The following is an 18,407-nucleotide window of genomic DNA, read 5'->3' on the forward strand; positions in this document are numbered from 1 at the left end:
AATGTAAACATTAAAAAAATTGTTAAGATGACTATATAAAAATTTCAATAAATAAAAAATTGTATAAAATTATTAAATATTAAAATAAAAAAATATAAATATTTTTTTAAAAAATTAAAAATAATATGGGCGGGCCTAAAATAGGCTTGGGTTAATCTTTTGTAAATATGGACGGGTTTGGGCAAAGTTTTAGTCCCAGGTTTCGAGTCGGGCCGAGTTTGAACAAGCATAAAGTATGCTAATATCATACTTAGACCCGACCCAAACCTGGCCCGGCCCATTAATACCTCTAGCTGGTGACAAAAAAGAAAGACAAAATTGAGTAGTTGGGTGACCAAAAAAAATACTAATAATTGAGTGACTATTAATGTAGTTTACCCTTATTTTTTTATTAATATTTAAATGCTTTGTATTTAAAAAATATATATTTTGAGTTACATATTCAACATATTTAATTCCAATTAAATTCAAACTTAATTGAGTTAGATCCTAATGTGAGGTTAAACATTCTTAGAATGTTTTATTTTTCATTCAAAAGACTTAAATTCGAGAGTTCGAGACTTTACTAAGAGATATCGAGCTACGTTAGAACACTAGTTGTGTAACTTATAACGTCACAACAATTGTTGCAATATAACATGTGACCTTTTTATTCTCGTGAGGATATTGACAAATTTTTAATCGAACCATTTTCCATTTCTGTTTTAGTATTTATAAATATTAATCTTTTCAAGGTTCATGTCTTACCTTTCTGACAATGTCATTTCCCAAGTTTAAATTCGAATATGAATACAGTGTACTTTACTATTACGCTTAACATTTATTGGTTGTGTGAATAGTTTATGATATTTTTCTCTATTTACATTTTAATCCTATTATATGTTCCACTACGTTGTTATAACTCATTGTCACATCGGTAAAAGAAGAATTATCAAATTTCTTACCACTTGATCCAATCAGTTGACATCAATATGTTTTGAATAAATAAATCTGTTGCTAAATCTTAAGGGCCACCCAATAGTGCCTGTATGCTTGGCCCAATTCTGTTTATTGGAATAGTCCAATTGGTTGGATTTATAACTACAATGGTTGCCCAATTTATAGATTTCACATTTATTGGGCACATGAAGGAACTGATATATTTGTAGGACGAAGAAATGAAGGAAAAAAAATCATAAATATAAGAGTATTTGATACTTTAGTGGCAAAATTATCTATTTTGGAGATTGTTACATATTTCCAACTTGTTTGAATATATTTAATAAACATGAACATAATGTAAAAATATTATTGTTGGTATTGAGCATCAACGAGGAGGATACGAAAGAGATAAGGTCATGTTCTCTCGTATATTTGAGCTTATATAGAGGGTTGCTTTTTTTTGTCTTATAATGCTACGTGACCAACTGTATGGTTGTGCAAAAAAATTAGAGGTTATGTGCCAAATGTGCCTGTTGTTGCAGGTTGGTAGTTGTTATGGTACATTTGCATGGTCCTGCTTGTATCATAGATTATCGTGTTCTAACATTGTTGTCCATAGAGTATCAGGTGATAGGTGAGTTTTTCTTTGGGTAATGGGTGTTTTGTAAGGGATCACCTCAGACTGCTCGTTTTTATTTTTTTATTATTATCAATTTTAACTGCTCAAATAAAATAATAACTTTATGACAGAGCATTGCAAATGAAAAATGTAATTAAAAAAAGGGTGAAAGGTCCATGTAATGGTTGCTATATTCTCCATATTTCTTTTTCTAAAAAAAAGAGATAAAATAAAATAAAAAGAGATTAGAATATATGACATAAAAATGATTTTTTTATATGTAATAATTTTTTTTTTAAAAATCAATAAATTTTTTATTAATATTGTTTTCTTATACAAATACAAGTCTCATCTTTTGCATTTTCTTTATATTTATTTTTTCTTTATATTGTTTTTTTTATAGATTTTATATTTATTTAAAATTTATTTATTTATTTTTGTTAATTAAGTTAATTGGAATTTTTTGTGACTCTAATTACATGATTGAATAACAATAAAAAAAATTAAAGCAATCACTTTGATTATGATTATCAATTACACCTACTAATAATAGTATAAAATATCAAAAAAATAAATTATATCAAAATAAATTAAAATTTCTATATCTTATATTCTAACAAAATAGATGTTTTTTTGAAGAATTTCATTATAGATTTTGATCATATATATGTTTTGACAAATACCTAAAAATTACTGAAATTCTCCTTCCAACTCATAATTAAGAGAATAATGTATTCGAACTCATATTCTCATATCAAGATAGATTGATCTGAAATCTTATTCAAATGCAATATAACACCTATGGGTACATAAGAAATGTATTGAATCGATTTTTTTTAATGAATCAATGCGATTGTAACTTCGAATATGAGATTCAAAGAGATCAAATAAGAAATGATACTTGAATTATAAACTATAATGAAATATAAGATTAATCAACATTTATCGAATTTAAAAAAGAATAAGAAGAATGTTGTATTTTTGTTCTTGTTTTGTTTTTTCATTCTTGACCAAAAAAAAGTGGTAGTCGATAATCGTTAATAGATCACTGAGAACATTACAGTTCAACCCATCAAATTTGGTCATTGGCACGCGCTAACCTCATTGGTCAAATGGTATAATTTCTCTTTTTTGTCTCTCTTAAAATTAAGAGTTCAATTTTAATCATTTTTAGCTTTGTTCAAATGGAAAATTTTCATTTTTCACCCTTCCAAAAAGATATTTCTTCAATCTAGAGAGGAAGGGTAGAGGGAAAAAGTTCTAGAAATAGTAGGCACTGTTTTTGGAATGGGGCTGGACCGGTGGTATCGAGAATCAACTAATGTATTGGTTCGAAATAAGGAGTTGGATCAGTTGACTAATCGAATAGATTTTTTTTATTTAAAAATATTATTCATTTTAATAATTTATTCAATTGAACAGGATAAACTAATCGAACAAAGATAATAATCTGGCTGATTCGATCATCAATCCAATTTTAAAAACGTTGAAAGTAAGTACCCAATTTTTTTAACAGCCTTTTGGAAGTTTGTTTAAAACTACATGAAGTAGTCCTCAGGGACAGTTCAATAATTAGCGCATGCAAAACAAAGCAAGCTGCATGCTCAAAATAATCGTAAACGGGCGTGGTTTACTGAAGGCAATGAATATTCATATTTTTCCCCCCAAAAAATAATTATGAATAATTATATTGTCTAAAAAGAAGACACATAGCAGCCTTTTTTTAATATTTTAATATATATATGTATTATTAATATTATATTTCTAATGATTTTAATATTAATTATTAAGGTGATTTATTTGTTTATTTGGGTTAATTGCACATAGATCCTCAAACTATAACTCATAGTCTAAATTAATCTCTAAATTCTAAAACATTTCATTTTGAGGGTCAAAGTATTCATATTGTGCTAATCATACCTTTCTATCAATTTGGGCATTTAATGTTGGCTCAACATGTAAATCAAAATTTAAATATGGAATATTTTAAATTTGACATGTTAAAAATTACAAAACATTGACATTAAAATTTAGGGCAATTTCTTTTTTCCCCTAACACGTCATATTGAATTTGTTAATGCAAAACATATGTATGTATTTAGAAATTGATCAACAAATGAAAGGCAGATTGAATCTAACGTGTTAAAAATAAACAAAAAAATATTATTATATTAAATATGCTAGATTCAAGTTGTCTGTATGATAGGTACAAATGTGTTTACAAATTTATCTATGCATTTTTAATTAGTATTAAAATTTAGGGTAAACTACACCTGAAGTCATGAATCTATTAATAACTTTACGTTTTAATCACTCAACTTCTAAAAGTTACAAAATTGTTACTAAACTATTTGAAAGTTTTTATTTAAGTCACTAGGTTGTTAAGTTTTTTTTTAAATAAAGTCTGGCTAGCGAGCTCCTAGCGACGATTCAATGATTGGTATTGTGGATCAGTACCCATCGACAAGTAGAAGAACATACATTAAATCCAAATCAATCTAACAGTCAGTGTTAGAGATCGGAAAAAAGAGTTGTTTGGATTTTGGTTTACAAGTTTGTAACGTTCAAAGTTATTTCATGAAAAAAATTGAATTGTAGAAGAAAAAAGAAATGGGAACTTTTAATTGGTGTAGACAATGCGAACAAAGATGGCCATTCAACAATAGTTTAATAACCAATGACTTAAATAAAAACTTAAAAAAAGTTTAGTGACTATTTGTAACTTTTTAAAGTTAAGTGACCAAAACGTAAATTTACTAATAGTTTAGTGACTTTGGGTGTAATTTACTCTTAAAATTATACCAAACTAAAGGGCATGCTTGATACAATATTAGTACAATTAACATTATTTACAACAACCCCAATTATAGAGAAGTGATTGTTAATGTCATACACCTATAACAAAATTTGAGATTTAAATCGTGTTTGAATACCAAAGTGATGATGCGAAATAATACCATAGTGATACATTGTCATATATTAACGAAATCCAAATTAAAGAACCAAATTTAAAATTTTTTCCAAATTCAAGGATTAATTTAGAGAAAAAGTTTTGAGATACTAAATGTTCAAGGTTGGAAAATGAAAGTTGGTTAATTAAATGTGGGGCCCCACCATTGCCAACATCCCATCACACGCAAAAGCATGCACCATATAAAAAGAAGGGAAAAAAATGAAAAATTTGACCCTTTAAAAAAGGGTAAATTGCATTAAACGTAGTTTAATTATTAATAAATTTCTTTTTGGCCATTCAATTATGAAAAATTATAAAATAATTAGGTGATCATTTTGTAATTTTTACAGTGACAAAAAAAGAAACTTATAAATAATTGAGTGACTACAAGTATAGTTTATACAAATAATTTTGGTAAAAATAAATAATAAATGAACGATTGGGTGATTTAATGTTGGCAAAAATAAATAATAAATGAACGATTGGGTGATTTAATGTGGGGAATAAAATAAAAAAATAACACTGCAATGAACTTGGATTCAATGGTGAATCTAAAAAATTTTTTAGGAAGGGTCAAAATTGAATTATATTTTTTTGAGGGGGCAAATTATAATTTTAACATGTTAAGTTTATGATTTCATAGTTTTTTAAAAGAACTAAACAAAGTTTTTTTTTTTTATTTTGGAAGTTAAAAGTACAATTTTATCATATATAAATTTATAATTTAATAAATTTTAAAGGAATTGAAATACATTTTTCTATTTTGGGGACCTCTACCTGCCCCCTTTGCATTTACCACTGTTTGAATTTAACAAAATAATTTTATAATGTTAATAGTTGTACCTGAATTTTAAAATAGAGATTAAATTTTTAGAAATAAAAGTATAAAGACTAAATTTTAATTTTATAAAGAGTATAGGGATTTGTGACATATTTTAACCGAAAAATAAAATAAAAAATCGGCGATGATGGATGAGTCGACTCGTGGCAATTGCGACGAGGACACGCACTCGTCCCCCATTTGACGGGTCCAAAATTAAACGTACCTAAATTTCAACCACCCTTTTTCCGCCCTTATAATTCAACTGCCCACAAGGAACCTTTACCCCCACAAACTAATTGAAACATTACAGACAACCAAAACAAAGAAAAACCCATAAAAAGGAGAGGCTATTCTCAATTACTTTCCTTTCGGTGGCGCGTATTATCCACCCGCCGAAAATGGGCCAATCTCCTCCCGTCGTTTTGGGCAGAGTAAACTCCCCCTGCGATTCCTTTACCTTCTTATCCTCTTCTGCTTTCATTTCTGGGGAGGGATTTCGCGACCAAATCGCGGTGGAGATCGTGGATTATACCGCTGAGTTACCCGATGAGTGTTTGGCTTTCGTTTTCCAGTTCCTTGGACCCGGTGATCGGAACCGGTGTTCACTAGTCTGCAAGCGGTGGTTTCGCGTTGACGGTTGGAGCCGCCACCGTTTATCTCTCAACGCTCAATCTGAAATCGTTTCTTCTTTGCCTTCTTTGTTTACCCGTTTCGATTCCGTTACCAAGCTCGCTTTACGGTGTAGTCGTAAATCGATCAGCTTGACTGATGACTCTTTGCTTACGATCTCGATCCGTTGCCGTAACCTCACACGGTTGAAGCTCCGCGGTTGCCGCGAAATCACCGACGAAGGAATGTCGACATTTGCTAAGAATTCAAAAAAATTACGAAAACTCTCTTGTGGCTCTTGCATGTTCGGCGCTAAAGCTTTAAACGCCGTCCTTGATCATTGTGCGAATTTAGAAGAGTTATCGATAAAAAGGCTTAGAGGAATCCACGACGGAGCTGAGCCGATCGGACCTGGAGCCGCGGCTTCTTCGTTGAAAATGATTTGCTTGAAAGAGCTCGTTAACGGTCAGTCTTTTGCACCGCTTGTGGTTGGATCAAAAAACCTTAAAACTTTGAAAATTATTCATTGTTTAGGTGATTGGGATAGTGTTCTTCAATTAATTGGAAACCGAAATCAAAACTATAAAGAGAATTTAAACTGCGATATCAATTACGGCAGTAGTGATAGCAATAGCAATCCTTTAATGGAAATTCACCTTGAGAGGCTCCAAGTAAGTGATATAGGCTTATCAGCCATTTCAAAATGCACCAAAATTGAGAATTTGCATATTCTGAAAACCCCCGAGTGTTCGAATTATGGACTTGTTTGTGTAGCTGAGAATTGTAAGCTACTGAGGAAACTTCATATTGATGGATGGAGAACTAACAGGATTGGTGATGAGGGTTTGATTGCTGTAGCCAAGCATTGTTCTAATTTACAAGAACTTGTTTTGATTGGTGTTAATGCTACCCATGTGAGCTTATCGGCCATTGCATGTAATTGTTCAAAGCTCGAGAGGTTAGCTCTTTGTGGGAGTGGAACTATTGGTGATACAGAGATTGCATGCATTGCTGCAAAATGTATGGCCTTGAAGAAACTTTGTATCAAGGGATGTCCGATTTCAGATATAGCCATCGAAGCACTCGGTTCCGGTTGTCCCAATTTGGTAAAAATTAAGGTGAGGAAATGTAGAGGAGTGAGCAGTGATGCCGGCGAATGGTTGCGTGAACAAAGGGGATCGATGTTGATCAATATGGATGCTTGTGACACAGATTGTGGGTTCGAGGCTAGTGTCAGTGACATTGGAGTTCATGAAACCGGTGTGGAGGTTGGCCAAGTAACCGCTGTTGGTGCTTCCACGAGCAGCAATGGTAGGTTAGCTTTGTTGACGTCAAAGTTGGGGCATTTTGCTGGTAGGAATTTAGTAGCAGGCACGTTGAGAAGGTGGTCTAATTGTGATGATAATTTAAATATCAACTTGTGAAATGATCTAATTGTAGATGTTTGGGAAATTTACTCTTTGCTTTGATCTCATTGCAGCCTTTGAAAGTTTATTTTCTCGTGTCATTTCATTAATGCTTACTTATTGCTTTAGATTTTCTTTTTTCTTGGAAACTTGTAAACCTTGATGGAAAGGCAATGAGAATGTTTTGAATTATATGTTGTGTTGATGATTGCGTATAGGTGTTCGTATGGTACAGCAAGTTATCGTTGTTGGGTGTAATTCGGATCGTTGAATCCCTTTAATGTTCTTGGTTTCATGTGGCATATATATATATAATCTGCTTGGATCTTTGAATTCTGGGTTTAAGCACTCTTTTTAACAGTTTCTTTTTCCTTTCTTTTCCTAGGTGAGTTTCAGTTGCATTAAACCGAACCTTGGCGGATTACTTAACTCGGCTTCTGATACTGGTAGTCGAATTTGATACTTCACTTTCTCTAAAAAAACAACAATAGCATTGATTCAAGCTGTATTTGCTCTGAATGCAGAAATCAATATCTAGCTCAAACCCAGGTTTCATATAATCTTTCATCTCCAAAACCGAGGCATCAGCGGTGATTGACATGATGTCACTTGCCTGCGTCGAGCTTGTTCCGAGGATCTCAAGTCCAGAGGAAGGTTTGTCAACGCCGTTAATACTGCTAAAACGTCTTCGATAGCATTGTGTCCAATGAAGGCTCTTGACTTTTTTGACAGATAGTTGCTAAGTTCCATGCTTTGATGTCACCCTATTTGCTCGTCTGCAGGCCGGGGACCGTATCCTGACTACTTTTCCGACCCCTTGAATTATCTCTCCCATTGCTTTCGGAGAATACATCATCGTTGTCGTCTTCACTTTAAGAAGCTTAGACTTCATTGTTAGCAGAATCAGTTTTAGAATTTGTGGTCATATTTACCAATTGAATCTTGAATCTAAGGATAGCCCCCAACCCCCCCCCCCAAAAAAAAAAAAAAAAAAACTCTTGAATTACTTTCAGAAAAGAAAAATCACAATGCAAGTTAAATTTGTAAAAAAAAAAAACTTATTTGCACAAAATATTCTTAAATTACAACTTAAAATTATAATTATTAATATTGTATCAAATATATCTTTTGATTAACTTTTTAATATATCATTTAATAACCGAGTTTGACATTTTTTTTGATGTAATACTTGTGATAATTTTTCGAATTATGTATCTTGGTGTCAAAGGTAACCGTATTAATTTTTAATTAATTACGAATTTTTATTTAATCAACTCTAAAATCGAATTAAACATTTGATGCCTAACATATAATTTATTTGTTAAGTACGGACTAAAAAAGTACACATGTACCAAGTTAGAAAAAAGTGTCAAATTAAAATAAGAAATTATTTATTAAATCTTAATTCAAGGATTAAATATTTTTAATTATGTATTAATTCTTAGTTTAAAGTGAAGAAATTTGAAGATAATGAATTAAACTTATCATTTATATTTGAATAGATATTATTTTATTATTATATTTTAGTTAAAATTTTAAATTTAAATTTTTTTATCTTATCATTAAAATTTTAATTTCAAATTAAACTAAAAGCAATTCAAAGTAATTATAAATCACTTATTTTAAGAATTTGTTTATATTTACATTTAATCATTATTAAATTTAAAATAGGCCCGGTTTAAATGAACCGGTATAGGACGATGATCGAACCAAAAGGAAAATTCTATGTGTTAAAGCATAGCCGAAAATCAGAGAGGCTGTCGAAGAAGCTTTGTAATAGTTTCGTTATTGAAAAAGACAAAAACAAACAGAGACGTAAGGGTCCCCCGATGGAGACCGGACCAACCGGCGGTGCCCTTGGTGGCGACGATCTATCCCCGTCGTCTCCCGCGGCGGTCATATCGCGGTGGACTTTCGAGGTGTCGCGGCGATACCAGTACCTCCTGAACAAAACGGTTCCGCACGTTCTCAACCGTTGGATCGGATGTCTTGCGGTGGTGTTGATCTACGCCGTACGCGTGTACTTCGTGCAGGGGTTTTACATCGTCACCTACGGCCTCGGCATCTACTTGCTGAATTTGCTGATGGGGTTCCTTTCCCCTCAAGTGGACCCCGAGATGGAGGATGGTCCCTCGCTTCCCGTCAGTGGATCCGATGAGTTTCGCCCTTTCGTTCGTCGACTCCCCGAATTCAAATTCTGGTTCCCTCTCTTCACTGTTTGTTTTAACTGCTTTGATTTAGTCAAATGATCTGAATATTGTTATAGTTAAATTAGGTATCGTATTAGGATAATTTAATTTATTACTGATTTGAACCCGTTAAAATTTTAAGAAAGTTTAATTCGATCGAACAAATAAGCTTTTATTGCTTGATAATTCTAAGGCTTCGTTTGGGTGGGGCGGTGCGCTGCGTTTAGCTTAATTTTTTGTCTCACGCTACAGTATCTAATCTCACCACCACCGTTATTTTTACAGTAAAACTCACCCTAATTCACAGGGCATTATGAGAGAAGGATTTAATGTTGAAGTTTTTGATCATTGCTGATAAATGAAGAAATTGCGAATTTTTATTATAAAATGAAAGAAAAATTATGGATTCTAAATCAACCGTTTCCAATTAGTAGGGTTTCTTTTTTCCACGCTCCTGAATTTTGTTACCCAAAGTTAATTAAGCACTAACTGACATAAATATATTTGGTTTTTCTAAGCTTTTCCATATGTTCAGAGTATTCTACCTTTGTACTTATGTTCGAATATGTCATAATGTCGGACATGGTAACTTTGAGGGAAATTAAGAGTCTGTGTAACATAACTCTTGACTGCTCAATGCTCATACATTTGAAGTCCATGAGAATGATTAGAAATTTCTCTTTTCTTTCTATTTCCGAGGTACTTCTTTCTAATATAGGCTTTATCACATATTCTCACTTATTTGTTGGATGGTATCTTCTTTCCGGGTCTGTTTTACAGTCCATGAAGACTACTCATTTCAGGATTCATGGTTGCCCCTCCTAACAATTTCATCTCCAGGGCTTGAATCTGAGTTCTCTCCATAGGAATGCAATGTGTTTTACCATTTATACCCAATAATTGTTGGCCTATTGGATGGTATTGATATGTAGAGACTTATGCCCTAAAGTGTTCTCTTTAGGGAAACCTTACCAGGTTATAAAAACTATTGGCAAAATCCAGTTTATTAGTCCAATTTGATTCTTAGCTTTGAGGTTTTCGAATGCAATGTGAAACGAATATCATGAGCAGCAAGTAGCTTTTATTTCTGGCATGTACTGTTTTTCTGACTATTTTTCTTCGTCTATAGTTGTTTCGTAACTTAAGGATGCAAAGCATATACAGGGTGCCATGAAACTGACTTCTTTACCTTTCGGAAATTTTTATGCTCGATGCTAAGATATTCGTCTATCATGTGTTGGCCATTTTTCTGTGTGAAGGTACTCGATCACAAAGGCCTTTTGCATTGCTTTCGTGATGACATTCTTCAGTGTGTTTGATGTGCCTGTCTTTTGGCCAATACTCCTTTTCTATTGGATAATGTTATTCATCCTGACTATGAGGAAGCAGATTCTGCACATGATCAAGTACAAATACGTCCCTTTCTCGTTCGGGAAACAGGTATTTCCGAATCCATCTTCCTTTTGTGACTTGGGGTCCCTGTTTTTCCTTGGCATATTTGATTGTGTGATCGATTGTGTTGTACTTTGTTTCTTTTGTTAGCGATACGACAGCAAGAAGGCATCTCCAACGGAAAACACAAACCTTCCCAGGGATTAAGTTCCTCAGGTGAGTGTGTGTGTATATAAGGTTAATCGCACCAGACTTCCTTAAACTATGACCCAGATTTTGAACTGGTTTTCAAATTTTAAAATGTTCTATTGAGTCCTTAAAGTATTAGTATTATAAAAATCAAGTCAATTTGTATCTCAGATTTGATGTGAAGAATATTTAGAATACATGGATTAAATTGTAAACACATGTATGCCTACTGCGTTAACAGTTTGAATCCGACGTGTTAAAAAAAGAAGAAGAAACAAGCCTCCTAAATTCTGTTGACATTGTCTGTTTTTTTAAACATGTTAGACCAAAGTTGTCCGTACAGTAATTAAATGACCAGTTTAGAGTACTGATATTTTTAGAATTCAATTAGAATGTTTTTAGATCAAATAATCTCCAAAAAATGGTAAATTTCCCTTGTAGCCCTTTCAAGATTTTAAAAATTACATGTTAATCTAATGGTAAATTTGCACATTAACCCCTCCAAAAATTTATGATTCATTTCTATCTCCCCTAAAGCAATTTTTTTGCTTCGCCTCTAAGTCGGACATTGAATGTATGTCCATTTTCTAATGCTTTTTTTACTGGATTTAACTTTCAGGTGCATCTGGGAAAGTTTAGCCTAGATAAGAAAACCAAAGTTACCAGACAAAGAACAGTTTGTATTGATGGAACATGCAACATTTACCGTCGCCTGTAACTTCTGCCGGTAACATGTGTTTTTTACTTCTGATAATACTCAATCAAGTAGTGCAATTGGTTTATATTAAAATTTTTAGATGTGGATGGTACTTTTTAATCTTAAACAAATGTACCCTATTTATTAATTCATAACATTCACGTTGTTAAATAGATTAAAGAAGATTGTGAGATCTTATGTCAACCCTGTTATTATGATTTCATTAGCTGTTAACTTTGGAATGAAAGACAAAAAACCCAGCCTTGCAACTTACAAAAGTGGCCTTTGTCGACAGCATATAATAAATTTGTCTTTAGTTTCATTGGCTTTCAAGTGTCAACTGTCGATTGCTAACCACCAAGTTGTTATATGGGGGAATCGGATTTATTCGGGGTTTCGAGTTCAAGTTATTTTGAATTTGGATTGAGACTTGAGTTTTTCAAGTGAGGTTATTTTGAGTTGTTTAGATCATTAAGATTCATATTCTTTCGAATTCGAATTATTTCAAACTGTTTCGAGTTTGAGTCGGTTTGGGGTTTGGTTTGATGAGTTCAAATTGTTTACTTTTTATTATTAAATTAGCTTATGTGGAATTTGAGTTTGGAAATGAATTTTCAGATTTGAGGGGAATTGACGTTCTAGTTTTTACTGTCAAGGAACTAATTTACAAATGACTTGGAGGTAATAACTAAGATGAAAGAATTGATCAGACAATGTTGGTAACACCTATAGTATGATCTGATTTGAAAAAGTTAAATTTTTTTAATTCTAACTTAATTTAATTAAGTTATTCAATTTTTCCAATCAATTTAAATAAATAATTTAATTTTTTAAATTAAAGTTAAATTGAATTTTACAATTTAAATAAATTAGTGTAAATATCTTTTAAATCTTTGCCAATTTTAAAAACGAAAAAGCATTAATTCCTCTCAAAAAAAAAATCAAAATGAACTTCAAATTTTCAAATTGTTAAAATTATAATTTTAAAAAAAATTCAAAATAATAAATTTGAGACATTCAACTATGAATTTAGCCATCAATAATATTTTAAATCAGCTTGTCTATTTTCTTAAATTTACTAAAATTTAACTTGAATAACTTTCATTTTATTCGATTTAAAAATAAAAAATGTCAAATTAACTCAAAAATTTCACTTTATTTTACTTGATTTAAGTGAACAGCATGCAAATTTAAATTGAGGAGTTAGGATGAACAGGGACGTAAATACACAATTTGGAAATGTTTTGTAATTATTATTTTTTAAATCCTGTTCTTTACAAGTGAATAAAATTAAAAAAAAAGTATTGTAAGTTTATCAATAGATCCAGCAATTTGCAATAATCATGTGACTGAATTTTTATTATTCTTGGTGTTGTATCTACCAAAAACCAACTACTAAACACAGCTCTATAGTTCCCTATTACAAAGATTATATGTATAAATTTGTAAAAACTAAGCATGTCACAATCGAGTTTTTCTCGAGACACGAAAGAGAACGACTCGACGAACATACCTTCCTCGATGAAGCAGATATAATCCATCACTCCAAGAAACTATGGATTGAAAAAAAAAAGAGAGTAAAAGATAAAAAATACATAGTCGAAACTCGGAGAGGAACGTAAACGGAAATGCATGTATAAACTCGCCTACAGTAAAAGGGTGCATATCGATACATACCCAACGCCTGATAAGATCCATCTGCATTCCCCCCAACTCGGTCTTGGCACGGTGGTTTCAACTCGGTCGAGGTGTATACATTCCTGGGCTAATGATTTTTTTAGTTTTGTAATGTCTTGTCGAAACCTGTTGTGCCTCTGTCTGTTCTTGTGTCATCGTGCTTTCTTTTACTTCGACGTTTTGATCTGGATGTTCGTGTCTTTGTAGTATGCTTGATGATTGGTTCTTGGATTCTTATCACTGGCTTCTCGTGAGAAGGGAGTTCAGGGGGAGTATCAGGCCATGGAGTGCGTTTTGATGGGACCGTGATCTCCAAAGGTGGGTCAATTATCCATCTGCAAGATGTGTAAAACTAATGAGAAGATAACATGGAGAGGAGATCGAGCAAGAGAAACCAATCCTGAGTTATCAAAGTCCAAAAACAAAATACGCTGAAAAAAACAACTGTAATGCTATATTTAGTTACTAGAGTTATAACCACATGGTTCCAGCCTATGAGCAAAAATCATACTCGACACAATCGATTTCTCGAACATTTGTGGTTATTTATACCACAATACCATTTTAATTCTAAGAAACTATCGAGGTGACTTAGTTTCAGAAATGAATCAACAAGTGATGAATATTTGACCGTGACATCTGTAAGAACAGGTGCTCAATTCGGCATTTCTTGATGCTACTCCCTATATAAAGATGTATTATAAGTTGACACACCTAACAGTCGAGACACATTGATTCCGTTAGTGATCTGTTATTCGAGTTTCTTAGTTTACGATCAGTTCGATATCAAACTAGTTGAGTACCATTAGGCAACACAATAATATTATAAGGAGAATAGGATAAGATACTCACCTAGGAGGGAACTTGCTATCAGCACGAGCTTCAACTCGAAGCCACCAGAGCAAAACTCGACGTCCACAGCTTCCAAGAGGCTCCACCACCGACGGGTCTTTAACCAAATCCAATGGACTCTCGATATCCCCATCCAATGTATCAATATCTTTCATCCATTCCGGCTTATCTCCGTCTTTCCAAAGCAAACTAGAATTCAAAATGAATCCCGACCACTCCAACTTCCTAGGCAGCACGGTTGCTCTATCATCAATATAAACAGCAGTTTTCCCAGCAAATGGCAATGTGTTAAACGTATGCCACCCTGCCAACATATTAGACACGTTACAAGCCGGACCTTGAACCGGCATTCGAGGATTCTCCTCTTCCCCTCTCTTCTCAACCACCGTCTCATCGATATTAGCCGAGCTAGCAAGTATTCCGACAGAAACCGCACCGAACCATTTCACATTTTGGATCTCATCGAAAAGTTCCATACTATGCATATTACTATCATCAGCAAATATAACAATTCCATCCAATTTCTTCTCTCTTACAATTCTGTCCCCAAAAAATAAGCACAAGAAATCGAATCAATTTCTAAATTTTTTACAATCTAGTCCCTAATATTGCATAAAATCATATAAATTACCGTTACCTTAAACCACGAAGCCGCATTTTGGTTTCCAATTTATGGCGTCCGTCCCATGAATTCGGCATCCGTTGATTGAATCCCACGTGGATGGTTCTCAGACCGGATTTAGCGATAAGCGACGCCGTTTCATTGCTAACGCCGCCGGCTTCAACGACGATCCACACCAGATCGTAAGGGACCAGCATCAACGAATGCATCACACCGGTCAAATGCAGTGATTGGAATGTCCGTACATACGTCGGCGTGACCACGATAATTTTCCTGGGATCCTTCACACCAAATTGTAACCTCTGCTCCGTTTGGACCCTTTCGATGATCCGGTGTGCCTTCATGACCTCAACCGGATTCGGATGCGGCCACGGTCGGATCCGGATCCCGTGCCGCCCGACAACCACCCGGGAGTTCGTCGCCGTCTTGTTAGGAAATGGTAACGGGACGTTCCCGACGGGGTCAGCGGGAATAACTGAGCGGATATCTAGGGTTTTGGCAAGCTCGGTAGGGGAATGAAACGGCGACGTATAGGTAGAAGAAGTAGATAACAAAAGGAAAACCAAACGAGAAAAACGGAACCCAAGGAGTAAGCTAATTAAGCAAGACAGACCATGGAGGACAAGCCAAAAAACGGCCGCCGGCGATTTAAAAGCTCCATCGGAAGAAGAATCCAACGGTCCCGATGATCTGAAACTATTACTCCGACGACCTAGATAACTCTGTTGTAACGCCGAAAGCTTCATTTTTGGCCACAACCCAATCTCCGGCGACCGAAGCAACAACAAAAAAGCAAAAAAAAAAAGAAAGAAAGGAGAATAAAGATTAATTTTTTTCTGCTCAAATTATTGTGGTAGGTTCGATTTGGTGGTGAAGGATGGGCTTAATGAGTTGATTAAAAGAAAGGATTTTTTTTAAAGATTACTTTGGAATCAAGGGATGAATTGATCTTTGGGGTTATTTTTCAAATTTACTCCTAATTTGATTTTGTTGCTTTTATGTTCTTAATTTGTTCTTCATTGTATACGCTGAAAGTAAAGAGGGAAAGAACATGGAGGAGTTAGAGAGAGAAAGTGAGACAAAGACATTAGCCCATGATATAGGGGCCCAAGCCAGGTGGCAATACCAAAAGCTTAATTCTAATTTATTTTGGACATGATTAATTTTATCAAACAAAATGAATTTATTACTAAACTTCCACCAATCAATTACTCTCATTAAGAACAAAGAGAGCATAATTAACTTTTTAATTTTAATTTTTAATATTTGCCTCATATTTATTTTTTTCAATTTTAATTTAATAGAGTTAATTGCAACACACGTCTCGAATTGTTATCCATATTTTAAGTTGATCTATAAATTTTTGAAACGTTTGACTCGAGCTTCTAAAATATTAGTATTGTATTAATCAATTTATTCCATTCGTATAGAACCAACGGGTTGTTAAATGTTGGTTCGGATTTGAGGCAGAGCAAGTATAAAACAGGTTAAATTATGCCATCGGTCCTATACTCTTTGAAAAGTTGGAATTTAGTCACCGTACTTTTATTTTCAGGAATTTAGTTCTTTTACTTTTTAGTTTTCAAAATTTAAGTCTGACTATTAACATTGTTAATTTTTTTTTGTTAAATTTGTTGGTGTGAAATGTTGAAATAAGAAAAAGAACTCTTGGTAGTCATGTAATTAAAAAAAAAGTTGTATTGAACCTAAATTTAACCCAAAAAAATTTAACAGTATTAACAGTTAGACATGAATTTTGAAAAGTATTGTGGCTCATAGCATATTTTAACCTATAAAATATGTTGATCAAATTTTAAACATGTGTATACTATTATCTGGATGACTTGGATTTAATGTTAAAAATGAAGATAGTGTCATTAAAATTTAAAATGACTATTTTTTTTTAATACGTTAGACCCGAGTTGTTCATATGAAGGGACTATACGTTTTTAAAATTTGATCCACATATATTTAAATACGATTCATATTCTATTAGAGCTAAAATTTGAACCCAAATTGACAAAAAGACATGATTAATATGATATAGATATTTTGAAGACTAAATTATGTTACTTTAAAGTTTAGGACTAATTTAGAATATAATTTATCATTTAGGGATGTGTAATATAATTAACCACTTTTATATAAAATAAATTTGAGAAATTTATAATACTAGGGATTTTGCTAATTTAACACTTTAAGAGATTTATCAAGCAAGTTTTTTTTAAGTAAGTTATTGTTTTCAACAATATTTAATTTTTACAATTACTTATAAATAATAAAGTGAATTAAGGTTAATAAATATCCTAAAACATAAACACCCTCTAAAGAAACTATACCTAATATTAATTACAATAAGTTAGCTATGTTTCCAAATTATAGGATGTTTTAGATTTTCATCTAAGCATGTATCAAATTTGGCATTTTTCATATTTCTTTATTTTCTCTTTCCAAAAATAAAAAAAATAAACCCACCAACTTTTATTCTTTTTGAGGGAATTTTTGGGTAAATTACACCTAAAGTCACTAAACTGTTGATAAGTTTACGTTTTGGTCATTCAACTTCAAAAATTTGCAAAATGGTCATTGAATTATTTGAAACTTTTTATTTAAGTCATTGATTTATTTGAAAGTTTTTATTTAAGTCATTGGATTATTAAGTTTTTTTATATAAAAAAAAAGAGTCCGACTAGCAAGCTTTAAGCAACGATGACACTCAGTACAGTAGATCAGTGGCGGAGCCAGGGGGTTAATAGGGGCCCTGACCCCCTAAAATGAAAAATTTTCTATTTAGGCCCCATTATAATTTATTAAATTTCAAAATAGTAATGGTAAAATTGCACTTTGGCCACCAAAAAATGATGAAATTTTGATTTAATCCTTTAAAAATTATAAATATATAGACTATTAAAATAGTGAAATTGCATTTTTCCTATCGTAAAAATAGACAATTTAAGTTTGGCGCCCCGAATTTTTTTTTTTTGGTTTCGCCCCTATGATAGATCAATACTTAGAAGAACACACAATCTAAATCAATCTGATGGTTAGTGTCAGGGATCATAGAATAAAGTTATAAAGATTTTTGTTCATAGATTCGTGACATTCAAAGTTGTTTCATGAAAAAAATTGAACTATAAAAGATAAAGGAAATAAGAGCTTTCAATTGGTGTTGGCGAACAAGGAAGGCATACGATAATGATTTTAACAGTTGAATGACTTAATGAAAACTTTCGAATAGTTCAACGACCATTTTGTGACTTTTTGAAGTTGAGTGACTAAAACATAAACTTACTAATAATTTAGTGACCTTAAGTATGGTTTACCCAATTTTTGTGTTGGTTAAATCGCGTGTAAATTATTACCAAATTAGTTTATATTATTCAAACTCCATCAAATTTTAAAAAATGTAAATCGCAAGCAAAAACCAATCATTATTATGCCGTTAAGAGAAATACTTA

At 32.6% G+C, this 18,407-nt stretch overlaps 3 protein-coding genes across 8 annotated transcripts; 2 read left to right on the forward strand and 1 right to left on the reverse strand.

The window, feature by feature from the left end:
• The first annotated feature begins 5,584 nt into the window (after window positions 1-5,584).
• On the forward strand, window positions 5,585-8,271 carry LOC107931670 (F-box protein SKIP2). Of its 5 annotated transcripts, none has more exons than XM_016863605.2 (3): window positions 5,585-7,236; window positions 7,856-7,985; window positions 8,064-8,271. In XM_016863605.2, exons 1-2 carry the CDS (start codon window positions 5,715-5,717, stop codon window positions 7,867-7,869), a joined length of 1,536 nt encoding a protein of 511 aa, XP_016719094.1. In that variant the 5' UTR covers window positions 5,585-5,714; the 3' UTR covers window positions 7,870-7,985; window positions 8,064-8,271. The 5 variants fall into 5 exon arrangements, with proteins under 5 accessions (XP_016719094.1, XP_016719095.1, XP_016719090.1 ...); XM_016863606.2 differs by having other exon boundaries at window positions 8,114-8,271; XM_016863601.2 differs by lacking the exon at window positions 8,064-8,271 and adding an exon at window positions 7,717-7,777 and having other exon boundaries at window positions 5,585-7,309; window positions 7,856-7,983.
• A 729-nt stretch (window positions 8,272-9,000) lies between these two features.
• LOC107931673 (protein RER1A) lies at window positions 9,001-11,996 on the forward strand. The gene is made up of 4 exons (XM_016863608.2): window positions 9,001-9,531; window positions 10,780-10,960; window positions 11,063-11,128; window positions 11,721-11,996. Exons 1-3 carry the CDS (start codon window positions 9,014-9,016, stop codon window positions 11,117-11,119), a joined length of 756 nt encoding a protein of 251 aa, XP_016719097.2. The 5' UTR covers window positions 9,001-9,013; the 3' UTR covers window positions 11,120-11,128; window positions 11,721-11,996.
• A 1,133-nt stretch (window positions 11,997-13,129) lies between these two features.
• Window positions 13,130-16,063, reverse strand: LOC107931672 (beta-1,4-xylosyltransferase IRX14). Of its 2 annotated transcripts, XR_001693283.2 has the most exons (4): window positions 14,965-16,014; window positions 14,328-14,867; window positions 13,476-13,810; window positions 13,130-13,351 (listed from the first exon to the last, which is right to left on the reverse strand). XR_001693283.2 is itself a non-coding variant. In XM_016863607.2 (3 exons), exons 1-3 carry the CDS (start codon window positions 15,693-15,695, stop codon window positions 13,576-13,578), a joined length of 1,506 nt encoding a protein of 501 aa, XP_016719096.1. In that variant the 5' UTR covers window positions 15,696-16,063; the 3' UTR covers window positions 13,130-13,575. The 2 variants fall into 2 exon arrangements, 1 of the variants encoding a protein (XP_016719096.1); XM_016863607.2 differs by having other exon boundaries at window positions 13,130-13,810; window positions 14,965-16,063.
• Between the last annotated feature and the right edge of the window lie 2,344 nt (window positions 16,064-18,407).

The sequence above is a fragment of the Gossypium hirsutum genome, chromosome A02, assembly GCF_007990345.1.
Source record: "Gossypium hirsutum isolate 1008001.06 chromosome A02, Gossypium_hirsutum_v2.1, whole genome shotgun sequence".
NCBI lineage: Eukaryota > Viridiplantae > Streptophyta > Magnoliopsida > Malvales > Malvaceae > Gossypium > Gossypium hirsutum.